The sequence below is a fragment of the Mycteria americana genome, chromosome 1, assembly GCF_035582795.1.
Source record: "Mycteria americana isolate JAX WOST 10 ecotype Jacksonville Zoo and Gardens chromosome 1, USCA_MyAme_1.0, whole genome shotgun sequence".
Taxonomy (NCBI): domain Eukaryota; kingdom Metazoa; phylum Chordata; class Aves; order Ciconiiformes; family Ciconiidae; genus Mycteria; species Mycteria americana.
In genome coordinates, this window is record NC_134365.1 from 84,396,888 (window position 1) to 84,410,981 (window position 14,094).

Below are 14,094 nucleotides of genomic sequence, written 5' to 3' on the forward strand. Positions count from 1 at the left end.
TCAGAGCACCAACAAAGTTGCGTTCTTCTTACAGATCCACTTCTTTAAAGTCTGGCAGTTATCTGTTTGGATCATGTTTTTTCTTCTGTAAACAGCACAGTTCTTGTCAGTGTCTATTCTACTTACAGCTATCCTGGTGAGAGAACAAAAGGAATGCAATGAGTTGTCAGCTTTAAATTGAGTACTGGATAAAAATATTGATAACATCTTGAGTGTGGGGTTTGGGTGACACCCATTCGGTAACCCGCTGAAGCACAGTTCCTCAACAGCCATGCATAGGTAGGCTGGGCACCCACAGCAGAGACTGGTGGCTGCTGAGGGATTGATGCTCATGAACATCAGTGTAAGAAGCATGAGAAAACCTCCACATGCAGCCATGATGCTGAACTGTAATGGTGAAAGGGAGGGGAAAAACCCCTCAGCAGCACGGATCCCAGCACCCACACTACGTGACAGGCATCACATTCAACGGAGGTGGTATACATGGTCTGTACACTGAGAGAGTTTGTTGACAGTGATTTCAGTGGGAGAAGTGTGTATTAATATCCCTCTGCATTAATACATACATGGACTGTGACTGTGGTTGGTCTTGAAGGCAGAAAACAAATCTGTTTCCAAAGGTGTCCAGCAGGAACCAGTTAACCTGGAACTGGCCGTGAAATAGACTCTGAATAGGTGCCTGAGGCTGCAGGACTAGATCTGTGCTTTGGGAAATTAGCTTGGATTCAGAGTTGTATTTACATGTGGAGTGCCATACCTTAGCTTTTGCCAAAGACACCCTCTCCCCACAAATCATCACCTTTTTTCTTTTACTCGGTGATCTTCAACTGAACTCCATTGTTTCTTCATGTCTTGAATCTTCAACCCAATCCAGATATATTTGGCATCTTTCTCTTTATTGTCTATGAATTCCTGTGGAACAAGTAGAAGCATGTTACCCAACAGCAGAGCTTTTCTGCTGTGCTCAGGTCACCGTCCCGTCTCATGCACAGCTTTTCAGGTAGTGCCTCACGTGGGGAGCAAGGGCAGGGATCCAGCCATGGGAAAGCAGTCCATTACAACGGCCCATATGCACGTGACCAGCCAGAGAGTTTCCATTCAGGCTGGTGCTCAGGCTGACTGGCTTCCTGTCAGCTGTCAAAAAACCCCCTCAGTGATGCTCCTCACCCTAAAGAGCCAGGCTGCAAAGCCTGGTCTTTAAGGTAAAAGACCTGTTCCTCAGGGAATGGTAAGTTTCTCAGAAGAGCCATTCAGCAATACCTTGCTATTCATTTTCCCAAAGGAAAATGAGAAGGAGGTTTGGCTGTTTGAATTTCCATTTAGTGGTTGAATCAGACCGCTCTTCCCAGAGCCAAGTAATGGAAATGGGTGGGAAGTCCCCAGCATTTCCTCCTCCCAGTCAAAACTACTCTGGCTTTCACACTTGCATCTCTTGTGCTTCTCCTCTTCAGCTCTACTCTGTCAACCCTCTCCAAAACAAGCTCCTGTCTGTAGATGCTCTGCACTTGATGGGGCTCTTGCTTGCCCGCATGTACACCTAACATCTGGGCCATGTTCACTTGGTGAAATGTTTGGCTAAGGCAGATGCCTGTCACACAATTTTAGGGCTGCTGCAAGACTCACCATCTCAATTTCATCTTCAATGACAAGAAGCTGGGATTTCCTGGCCAGGCAGTTTGTCTGGCTGTCATCCCAGCTTACAGCCTTCTCAGAGAAGTAGTAACATCTCCCCCTGTGTAGTTGCCACCCTGGAGGACACAGCTCGCATGTTGTTCCTGTGGGTGGAGAGAGGGAACTGTTAGCTCCTACAATGACTTGTTCCAGTTGCCTTGTAGCATTTTATGTTCATGTGGCTGGCTGGCTGGTCCAAAAGTGCTCAGTTCCCACTCCCGAGCATGTGTTTGCTGCGTGCAGAGAGACATTTCAAGGCTCCAGCGCCACTCCTCTCCTCAGCTTCCCACTCCCTTGCCGCGGTGGTATGCAGTCCCACTGCACTCCCACTTCTGCACTCCCACTGCATATCACCAGGCTTTCCACCTCCCTGTGCACCTGCCCGATGGAGAGCACTGGGAGGACCTGGAGGGCTGCAAAGACACTTTTTCTCCTCCCGCGTGCAGCCCTTGTGAGGAGACACTGTGCGATATGCTGTGACGTGGAGTGTGTGGATTTGACACATGATGTGACTGGAAAGCACAGCTACTTAAATGATGTTCAAACTATTTCCATGGAGCTGGAGAAGGAACTGTGTTAAATAAGGGGAACACTGCTATTCCCAAGTCTACTTCCCATTTCATTCAGAGCACCTGGGAGGAACGTCCCCCACATTTTCTGTCTTGGCTTCCTCTAATGTTTCAAAGTAACATCATTACAATCAACCCTTAGAAAGGCATTAATATTTGCCAACAAATAACAGATCCACAATAAAAAGACACAGGAAGGTCTTCCCCTGCCTGATCCTTGCAAAAGGATAGGAAAGCTAAATTCCCTCCCATGCTTTGTGAACAATTATTGTCTGGAAAGTGTTCTTCAGGACAAGGGGAGGATCTACGACATATGGCATTTCTGACAATAGCTCCTGGCAGAAAGAAATGCAAAGAAAGTACCTGAAACTATTTATGCCAAAAGAGGAGCAAAACTGTTGTTGTTAAAATGTTAGTTTAGATCCTGGCATCACTTCTATGCAGGAACGCCATGCTTCCTGGGTAGTACCAGTGATTTCCCATAAATTGCAGGGTGTCATAGAAATGGGAACAGAGACAACAGAATTGTGCACACAACACATCCTCTGTGCTGTGAAAGGACTAACTTCCCTCACCCTGTCCATCTTCACACAGTTCCTCCATGAGCCTTTTCAGGAGCACCGCCGAGATAGTGTTCTCTGCAGAAGTGTGATCACCAGTGCTATTTAGACCATACTGGGACAAACTTTCCAATTTTCCTGCTCTGCCCTTCAAAACTTGAACCAAAAAAAAAAAAAAAAGAGAGAGATTATGGTTAACAACAGGGTCAAGGGAATGTAGTCTTTGTATCCACTGTTATACTGTGAATGTGAAGATATGTGTGTGTGTGTGTATATTGGGGGGGTATACGCACTCAGCTATGAGCATACTCAGTGATTCTGTCTGGCAAAGGGTGTAGGTGCTTAATAATATGGACAGTACAAGAAAAGAAAAGTTTGTCATTTTTAATAGTTGGACATATAAAGAATACACAATATTGTGGTGAGATTTGAGGGAGGGTTGGGAGGTACATGTTTTTTCTGAAGTTTTTCAAGACTGTTTTCTCTTAGGAAATTAATATCTTCTCTGGAACAGTTCTTGTATAGCTGGAGCATCCTGTGGATTTTGATATTGCCAGTACCAGGGAAGTCTGATTAAATGAAATGATCTGAAGTCTGATTTTTATTTTATTTGTTCAAACCTACAAAGTAATTAAGTGAAATGGTTTCAAAGTAGCATCATGGACGCAACTTTTAACTTGTAAGTCAGGAAGGCCAAATTTTTTGATTGTCATAATGATTTGAAACCTGCTTCTACAGCCATTCAGTGTCACTGATGGCAAGGTAGACTGCAGCAACTCCCCTTCATCTGCGCTATATATGTTAAATGACAGGTAGCAAATGTTCCCTTTGGAACACTACATTTATTTTCCTGTATTTGTGTATAACTTGAGACCTTTAATGCAACACTAAGGGAATTTTTCTTTTGGCATCACTCTGCTTGTGAGGTTTAACCATGTCTGCAAAAGAAGGGATGAAGCGGATGGTAGGACCTACTCACATTGCTTGGCTAGCACGGCTATGACACCCAGCAGGACGAGCACAAGGACTCCCAGGACCAGCGCCACATAGAACCAGGCTGAGCACCTGTGTCGGCAGCCTGGAGGGAGGCAGGAGGAAGAGCAGCTTAAGGTCTTTGCACTGTTAAAATTAACACTGCCTATATGTATGCCAGTTTCTTACATGGAAACAACAGAGAAATCATCTGCCTAAAATCACTGCTGTTTGAAGTATGCAGGAACATTTTACTTATTGATAATTTACATCCATTTTGCATACATGAAAGTGAAATCGAAAGATCATTTTGTCAGATAGAGCAAGTGATTTTCGATCAATCATTCCATTAAGAATTCTCTCTTTCTCCTTTGAGTTAATTTTTTCAAGCGTTGCCTCCTTCCACTTACGCACCCACACCCTGCAAGACCCTGCAGAGCAATTCAGGAAAAGTATCAGGGATGGCCTGTGGTATGTTCTTCCTCTCTGGTCATGCTCTCCTGTGCCTGTCGTGGCTGAAAGCTAACTTACCTGAATGCACAGAAAAGGCAAATAAATCCCATACTGACACCATAGCACAGTGAAGTACATCTGACCAAGCATCTCTCCATCCGTTCGGCATTCATCAGCTCGTGAGAGTGAAACACTCAGGAAGAGGCAGGACCCGAGGAAATTTGGGGTCAAGGTGCCATTTCCACAAGCCACGGACTTGCACTTTCATAACTGCTGTTTTCCTGACCTTGCCTGCATGAGATGAGCAACTGCCCCATTCTCCGGCTGCCTAAGATGTATTTTTTAATGTTCCCTTTCAGCTCACAGAGTTCTGTGGGCCTGACCTTGTCTGGCGCATGTACTTCAGTACAGAGAGGGTGGCAATCATGAGTGCATTAAGTGCACATAGACAGCTGGGTATCATGCTACTTCCAAAGCCAAATGTGCCCCTGTGACTGTTCCTGCAGAGACACTTACAGGAGGGTTCCTAAAAAAATGTGGAATTTTACTTTCCTTTGCTAAATTTTCAATGTAGGGCACAAAGGCATTTTTAAAAATTATCTTTAAAATCTCTTTCAATATTATTTTTACAAGGAAAGTGTGAGAAACCAGTGAAAAAAAAAGTATGAAATGATAAATCAGTTCTTTATTGAGAGATTGAACGTAAAGACTCTTGATAACCGGTTTTACTGTTGGGTTATAGGAAAGACTAAATCTATAATTAGTAACCAACAACCAAACAAAATAGCACACTACCAGAAGCGGAAGTCTCTGATCTGCTGCTCCCTTTGGGTTTCGGCTTCACGCGCAGCTCAGCGTATGTGATCATGTTTCCTGTAAGGAGTAGGGAAATGCTGACATTTGTGGTTGTGCAAACCATTAAGTGGAGAAACAATAAAGAATTACGTAGAAGATCAAGTCTGTATAAAAAGGGGCATGTGTTTCCAGAGCTGCTAGTTCAGCTTTTTTTTTTTTTTTAAGAAACAACAGGCAAGATGATGACTTATCATTTCCTGCTGCTGTCAGGAAGTAACTAAAAGCCTCTTCCACAATCTTTGCTTGAACTATTTGGGTCCTGTGTGGCTGGACCAGCAGACAGACAGAAAAACTGAATGGTGGGTAAGACCTGGGTACTATCCATAGCAAACATCCCATTTGTTGCTAAGCCATCTCAGGAGGTATCATAGGGGCTTAAGGGGCATCAGAGCTGTGACCGCTTCGTGGAGCAGGGAGACCCCAAAGGGGAAACTGCCACTCAGAGAAATGCTTCTGCAGCAAGGTGATTCCTGGGGGCATTCCTGACTTGTGAGTGTTTATGCCAGGATATTATGTGATGCCTGTAATAGCAGAGGAATGGACCTGATGGTTTGAGACATCCCTTTCCAGATGTACATTGCCAAAACAAAACAAAAAAGCCATTAAAATAGCATGGTGTGAGTTAGATGCACATGGATTCTTTCTGAACACATTTTCGATTTTGTTTTAGCTGGGTATTTTGTAGAGCTACTGGCTAGTTTTATAGAAGATATTTGGACCTTTCATAGACTGATCTTCTTTCCATAAATGGGGAGATTTTAGCTATCTGAATCAAGAATAAGCTTCTGTGCTACAGCCTTAGTTTGTGATCACTGGGGCTTCTAAAAAGAAGTAAGCAATTTGTGTTGTATAAAATCTCACTGATCAGGGAAAAATTTGGCAGAAGAAGAGAGTCTCATTAGGCTAAAATGAGGTAGCATTTGATATGAGAATTGCTGAAGTGTGGAGAGGCTTTACAGTAAGAAAAATACTGAGGACCTGATTGGCAAATAAGGTTTATTCATACAGGTAAGGTGTTCTATGCTTTAGAGAACTTAGTTCTATTAGAGAATTTAGTTCTATGCTATGCTTGCTGTTTGCTTTATTACAATTTATTAGTTCAATGAACTACAGAAAACTTGTAAATTACATTTAACTGTACAGAAAAGTATCTGTTCTCAAAAAGAAATGCTCATAAAAGTTTTTCTTCTTAGAATGTAAATATTTTTCAAAGAAGAACAGTCAGGACTTTTAAAATTTAAACGCACTTATAAATGGAGACACTTCTTCTAAAATACATACTTTAGAAAATATGCTACTATTACTAAATATTTTCTCTCTCAAATAAAGATCCATTCCTTTAAAGATTATCTCTCAGACTGTATGAAAAAATATTATCCACGCAAACTGAATATTTTAAAAAAAGGATTACTTCTATTACAGTGTGTATTGGCACATGATCATTTGAATGTGAAGTCCTCAGAAGTCAGCAAGTGGTTTTAAAATACCATGTAACCTTAATTTTGCCGGATGCTTACACACCCTTACCTAGTTTAGCAACAAGGAGCCCTGGTACTCGGTGGAGATCTCTGTCACTTACTAAAACTGAAATTTCACTTCATTTCTATATGCAAATTGGCAAGTGCAGAAAGACATCTCTATTCACTGGAAGCTTCTGCTTCGTGAATGTGCAGATAGGGAGTGCTTCTGGCAGGTCATTCACTCCAAAGAGTCAAGCTTTACAGCCATCGGGCTCTTGCAATCAACTGGACCCCAGGTTGAACGTGAGCCCATGGTGCACCCTCATCATCACAGCTCGTACAAGTCACCAGCGGGGCTGCGTTAGGAGAGCCCTGGCCTGCAGAGCAGGGGAAGTTTCTGTGCTGCTCCACTTGCTGCTGCTGCGGCCACACCTGGAACGTTGTGTCCAGATGTGGGCCACCCCATTCAGGGGGGTTTGAGGGAAGCTGGAAAGGGTCCAGCAGAGGGTGGACAGTAAGATGGTCAAGACCTGGAGGGGCCGAGGAGGCTAAGGAGGGGAACAAGGAGCTAAGGGGTGAACTAATAGCAGCCTGCAACTACTTGTAGGCCAGTTTGATGATGGAGTTGAACTCTTCTTGGTTTGTTTTTCTGCTAGCGGAAAGGTCTTCTATGTAACACTTTATGAACCATAATCAGGTGACTCTTGAGTAAACTAGGAAGCAAAAACTGTCTGAATCTTTAATTAGAAAATGGATTTTCAGGCTGTATTGATCCTTGCTTGTATTTTTGGAACACTTTTCTACTTTTGAACATCTGTTTTGAAGCACATGAACTGTAATAGTACCTGCTAGCTTACCAAAGGACGTGCACAGATAGTACCACCTACTAACTCCTCCTCAACATGCCCTGCTAGAGCATCCAAGAATCACCTCGTCCTTGTAATTCAGAGCACCTGACTGACAGCTGAAGTCCAACTGGTTGTGTAACCTGGTGTTGACTTTCCTGTTGGAACAGGATCACAACAAATCCATTTCAATCATTTTTCTGGGTGCAGCCTCCCAAACTTACAGCTGCAGACGTTTTTTGTTGCTACATTGTGCTAAACGTTATTTAACACAGTTTGTCCAGTCTATCGTGCTTATCCCAATAGTTTTCAATGACTGAGCTTTTCTTATCATTCGACTGCAAACTTTTACATTCTTTCCAACTGTGCCACCAGTGAGTTTTATATCTTTTTCTGTATCCTCATAAAATACATTGAATAGACTTTGAGATAAGAACAGTATTCGGGAGGACTCCAAGAAACTGCATAATTTGACAAAAACAAATCCCGTTCTCACAGATAAAGAAAAGCTGAAAAAAAAGAGGTGGGTGCTGGATCTGTAAAGGGACTTTCACTCTCAAATCCACATTTTACATATTTAAAACACCTACTCAGCTGCTACGGAACCTTGGCAGAAGCTCAGCTCCCCACATGTTTACCCTTCATGTGCACCAAATCTTGCCAGCAGCTATACTTTAGCAGGGCAAATTAGCTATGCCCCCCACCCACGTGTTTTTTAGTATCTACTCCAGTAAATTGCATCTAATGGTCTGAAACTTGCACTAAACGCAGCCAGGAGGAGGTGGGCCTGTTCCACTTTCCCATAGCCTAGTGATTTGAAGTCCTGCCTAAAGTCTGGGAATCTGCCACTCAGAGCATTCACCTGCCGAATTTGCAGGGGTAATTAAACCCAGCTCTCCCTCCTCCATGGTGAGAGTTTTAACTATGCAGTGCTTTCCCTCATGCCTATCTCAGAGCTGCTTCTTTTTCTGTAAGATAGCCAGACATCCCTGGCCAAGAGCAAGATCAGCATGAAATCCGGCAAAGGGAGGGATGTGGGTACTAGCCATCCTCCAGTGGACATTTCAATGTGTCACAGAGGAGGGGTAGTGCCAAAGGGAGAGCTTGTGATGCTTGCCACGAGAGTTGCATCACCTCACTTTGAGAATCAGCTTCAAATTCCTGCTCCAAACGGGAGGAAGTATTGAAAATTCTTCATGCAGGGTGTGATAACGAGTAGGACATGCTGTAAGCATGTTTGGTATGTGGAAGCTGTCCTGTCCAAAGCAGCCTTGAGCCCAGTCCATGTAGGAGAGAGCTACTTCTAGCTTTCAGGGAAGGATCTAACTCCCAGAAATGGCTGACTGAGCAGCACCTTCCGTCGTTGTTCTATCCTATTAGCTACTTTGGGCAGTTCCTAGCTCACCATGCAAGGATCCCAGACTCTCCTCCATTAGCTGTAAAGAAATGCAGGGCATCTCAGCGAGAGTCCGCTATGCAGTGGGGAACCTTAACACTAATCATTGCTATTCTTACACTGAGCTTAAGTCTGTTTCACGAACATTGCTCAATGTGCCTGTCACCTTTCAGGATTTTTTTCAAATTTCCTACCAAGTTTTTAAAAATTACAGAAATGATTCTGTAGAAAAAATGTGTTTTCTCCCATTCTGCCTATGGTAAAAGTGAGTCTTTTGTTTTTGAAGAGCCTCTTGGAATAACAGAACACTCACCAGCTGGATGAGTATGTGTGAATTTTGGTCAAAGCATTAAAACTTCAAGGAAGGAACAAGCAACTGAAATTGTTCATTTGAATTTTTAAAGCATGATAATATGGCTCAAGTTCTTGTCTATTTTAGTAGTAATAAAACCTATGTTAATGATGAAGGCAGAGAAATAATTGTCATCAGGGAAATATTTCCAGCGTGTTCTAAACTGATATGAGGTCCAATATTGCTTAGTACTGTTTGGTGCTTTTTCCATTTCTGTCAAAATAAGTAGAAAAATAATTGCTAATAAAATCTGAAAATAATAAAAAGATTAACAAAACAAACAAAGACAGCCATAATGACAGCCCTGTAAGTTCAAGCCCAGTCAAACAAAATGTTTTTGAGTATAACCAGATATAAGGGTGGGGGAAGGTGATACTGGGAGTTATGAAAAGTAAAGGAAAGATTATTTAAGAGATTTTTGCCTCTGTATAACTGAGACTTGTAGTAATACTGGGTGCATCTCTGGTGCCCATATTTTTAAAGGAGATAGAAACACTGGAGAATGAACAGAAAAACATCTACAAAAATAGACTTCTTCAGAAAGTTAGAGTGAAAAATTTAAAGGCAAAAAGACACTGAGAAATTGCTTAATTACTGTGGCTAGTAACTTCAAGTGAGAAAATACTGAGTGCTAAAATCTATTCAACAAAGGTTTAATAAGAACCATCTAGATGTTAATGAGAACTTTCATTGGAAATTAAAGCCTGGCTTATTCCACTTCAAGCTCTTCCTTTAGAAAGTATGATCAAGGGACATTTTTGGATGTCTTCAAATCAATATTTGATGCCTGTCTCCCTTTGCAAATAAATTATATCACCTTAGAAATGGGGTAAATTCTAGGTGAACGTTCTGAGTTTTGTGTTGTACAGGTTACAGTAGTACAAACAACATCCATGGATACATGAACATACAGCATAAGGTAGTATTTTCTGTTAGATATATAATAAAGTGAACTAATTTTTATTTTTTAGATAAAGGTTTTGTAAAAATATAAAAAAACTAGTTTTTTCTGTCATTTAAATACATGCATTCAGAGCACCATCATCACTATTAATCTACACTGTAAGCAGAACATCTTCTAAAAATGCTCATTACACTATGTAGTTTCCTTAAGTAATTAAACACATTAATTACTAATGAACCTTGAAAGCAGGAAAATATCATCTTACTCTGACCACAAGCATTTCCTATTTGCTCATAGTGAGAAGCTGCCATTCGCATTAGCTGTGATCCAGAATTTTAACAAAATGCTTTCATGAATGAATTACATTTTTTCCAAGTAGTGGAAATTTTATTTCTTAAAAAAATATTGTTTAAATCATCTCCTTACCATGGATATTGACTTAAACCTTTGTCTTTTGTTACAAACATATGAAGCGATCCCAGACTGATAATGTGGTTCTGGGAAAATAACTACTGGATAATCAAAGAGGAAGAGCAGGAGGGTTTTAGGAGTAATTCAGTACTTCCTTCAGTGACAGCACTTTCAACTGCCACTACTTTTCTGACTTGCTAGTTAATTTACTACTCCTTTTCCATGAAGACATCATAAAATGCATTGATCTGATTTTTGGACTAGGTAGTAACTTGATGGAGCATATTCTAACAGGTTTTTGATCGTATTGTTCATATATAATTCATATTAAAAGAAATATTATGCTCATTATTCAAAACCGAACAATTGTTGTTTCTCCTTGTTACTTAAAACAAGGGGCCAGAACTGAGACACTACTCTGTAGCAATACTGACTTAAGAGTAGCTTTGCTGGTTTGTATCTCATGAGGATCTCTTCCACCATTTGCAACTTTTCACCCTTCCCGTGACTTCTGCATCCAGCATTGTGTAGCATTCTTCTAGTCTTATTCAGTGACAATTTTAAAAATGAAAGAGAGAGAGAGAGAGCATATAAGAGAAAACAGTGTACGTCCAAGAGCTGATTAGCTGGTTTACCTGGAACTGATGTTCGAGAAGGAACGTGTGGTCTTTCCCTGGGTAGCATTGCCACGTCCGCATATGTGATATCACCTGCCATTGGTGAGCAAGTCCCTCTGAGTTATAGAAAGAGCTGGTTTAATACAGTGGGTTGCATCCTGTATTAGCTTTGCCTGCCTCCAGAAGTATACATACGCTGTGCTATGGCTCTGAGGAAGGCTGAGAAACAGAAAAAAGGAAGGAAGTTACTTCTTTCAATACAGCTTCAAAGCCTATTTTCAGCCACCATTCTGTCTCTTCTTGTGTGATGTCTTGCCCTTCAGAATACAGGAGAGAAAATAAAGATTAAAAAACAGTCTTTTTATTAATATAAAAAAAATTATTTTTGGCCAAAGCAGAGCAAAGTTTCTAAGGAATACTCAAAAATGGACTTACTCAGGTACAAAAGCTTTGCTGGTTCTCATGAGAATAGCTAAAGCAGTACAACCTGTGTTGTGGATGTATTATGCTCGTGTGCATGATCTTACATAGCCTATTCACCTAAAAGGAAGATAAACAAGATATATATCAGTATAAGGTGTTTTGGGGCTAATGTAACTGCAACCACAGTTAGAGCTATAAAAATGTAACTCAAACCTGCTCCATCCACCAAGTACTATAATGGTTTAACAACTGAATTTAGACTATATTAATGATGCATTAAATTTAACTCAAAATAAAATTAAAAGTAATATGATCAATGCCTTTTAAAAGAATGTTTCAATACTTTAACAGTAGTTAAGAGGACCAGAGCTGCTGTTCCTAAGTTGCTTGAGCTATCCCCTGCTTGACCCAGCAACTCCACAGGCAGAAAGCCTGAGTCGCCTTTAACTCCTTGTTCATGATCCATGTGTTTGCTGCAGGATATCTTGATGACAGTTGTGTTGTCTTCTATTCTGGGGAAAAAAAAACAACAAAACCAAAAGCCCCACAGATCTGAGTTGAAACTTAAAGCCCTTCTAAAACCTAAAAATACATTTCAGAACATACAGACATGAAGTCCTGTGCATGCACAGTTCTGACATATCCTGCTAAGAGCTACGTTATTGGTTTTGTGCTTTATTCCCACTTAGAAAATTCCTTTAGAGTTCGACACAGATAGGCTCTACAAACCTACACGGGTCAATTGAAAATAATGTTTCTATTCTGTGATATAGCCTATTTGCCTTTTCTGTTACATTCAATGGGACTTGCAACACTGTAGGTTAAAATGAGGAATAGTTTGGTTTTGTGATCTTATATTACTGATCTTTTCCCTTCCTACTTTCAACGTTGGTAACAGTGTTAAGTGCAGAAACAAAAAGGTTTAGGGAAAAAAATGAACCTTTGATAGTCATGGAACAGATTACTCAGAAGTGCCACTCAGGTACAATTTATATGCAACTTATCTAAATCATTGTTGTTCTATCAGCCACAAAGTGATCAGTATGCAGATGTGGATTCTGTTAACTGGATACTGATAAGGTTTGTTTCATGGCAACCTACATACGACCCAAGTGACTGGTCCTAATGTGAGACAAAGCATTTGTCCTCTGATTGAATCAGTTTCCATTGCTTCCCCCTGAACGTCTCACCATCCTTTACAGCAGGATATTTAGGCTCTGAAATGGAAAAAAGAAAAAAAAAGAAAAAAGAAAAAAAAAAAAAAGAAAAAAAACCCAAATGCAAACCAAAACCTACTTTCCTTATTTGGTTTTTTTTTTTTTTAACTTTAGTCCATAAAGGAGAGCTAGAAGGCCAAATGGGTTGCTTGAACTCTCAGTCTCTCTTTCCATCACTGCATATACACCTAAGCAGTCTTTTCTCACATCACTCCCTCCTAAATGATTCAAAACCTTCAAGATGTAATCATGTATAGTTGGTGTAAGCATGGGTCTTTCTGAGCTAGTGGAAAAAAAGTGTTTCTCTTTTAAGCGAACATGAGCTCTCCTCTCCTCTCCTCTCCTCTCCTCTCCTCTCCTCTCCTCTCCTCTCCTCTCCTCTCCTCTCCTCTCCTCTCCTCTCCTCTCCTCTCCTCTCCTCTCCCTTCCTCTCTTCTCAAAAACACATTTTCAGACACAAGAGTAATCTCATCGGTGTGCAGTGCAGACTAGGCAATTGCATCCTTTGAGACCTTGCAGATTCTCACCTGCCTGAAGAAAATGACAAATGCACAGTTTATTTTCCAGAGCAAACTTACAAAACAGCCATAAGTGGTCCTCATTTTGGATTTGAAGTCTACATGCTGTGCTGTTAGGACTGATAATGAAAAGGAATGTGAATTTTAATTTCTAGAAGGAATAGGTGAGTAGAAGTCTTTGCAAGGCATTTTTCTTGAATTCTTTCTATCCTACTGGAAAACTATGATTTTTTCCTTACTTTTTAAAAAGGATATTGCACTGCTACAGAATTTTCATTTGAGAAGCAATTTCTTTAGTGTTAATACTTTTAGCTCTGTAAGTATTTTCATTATTTTCTTTGCTTTCATCTTAAATTCTAGCTTTATTTATCAATACCGAGATGCGGGTTACCAAGTCTGACCCACTGACTTCTCAACGCCAATAGCACTTTCAGAAGAAAAAATCCAGGCTGTTGTAGGAAAAGGCCATCATAGAACCAAGAGATATTTGTTAGCAAAATGACCCACTGCTCATAAAGACAATGGAAAGCCCCCTCTTTTCTGCTCGTGTGTCTGGGGGTGGCAGTTCCACTCAGATCAATGAGTCAGGTCTCCAGGGATAAGCAGCATTGCCAGCCTGCATATCGCAGGATCGTGGCGTCATCTGGGGAGGAAAGGACCTCTGGAGGCCTCTAGTCTAACCACTGCTCAGAGCAGGGCTAAGTCCACAGCTAGATCAGGTTGCTCAGGGCTTTGTCCAGGAAGGTTTTAGAAATCTCCATGGACAGAGATCCCATGGCCTCCCTGGGCACCTGTTGCAGTGCTGCACCACTCTCATGAAGGAATAAATTTTTTCCTTCTGCCCGGTCACAGTCTCTGGGCTGCAACTTGT

The 14,094-nt window shown here is 41.2% G+C and overlaps 1 protein-coding gene across 1 annotated transcript; it reads right to left on the minus strand.

Moving 5' to 3' along the window:
- LOC142404757 (killer cell lectin-like receptor subfamily F member 1) lies at nt 1-11,165 on the minus strand. Its single transcript, XM_075491756.1, has 7 exons — nt 11,084-11,165; nt 5,021-5,098; nt 3,780-3,878; nt 2,816-2,956; nt 1,624-1,775; nt 800-912; nt 1-133 (listed from the first exon to the last, which is right to left on the minus strand). Exons 1-7 carry the CDS (start codon nt 11,163-11,165, stop codon nt 1-3), a joined length of 798 nt encoding a protein of 265 aa, XP_075347871.1.
- Between the last annotated feature and the right edge of the window lie 2,929 nt (nt 11,166-14,094).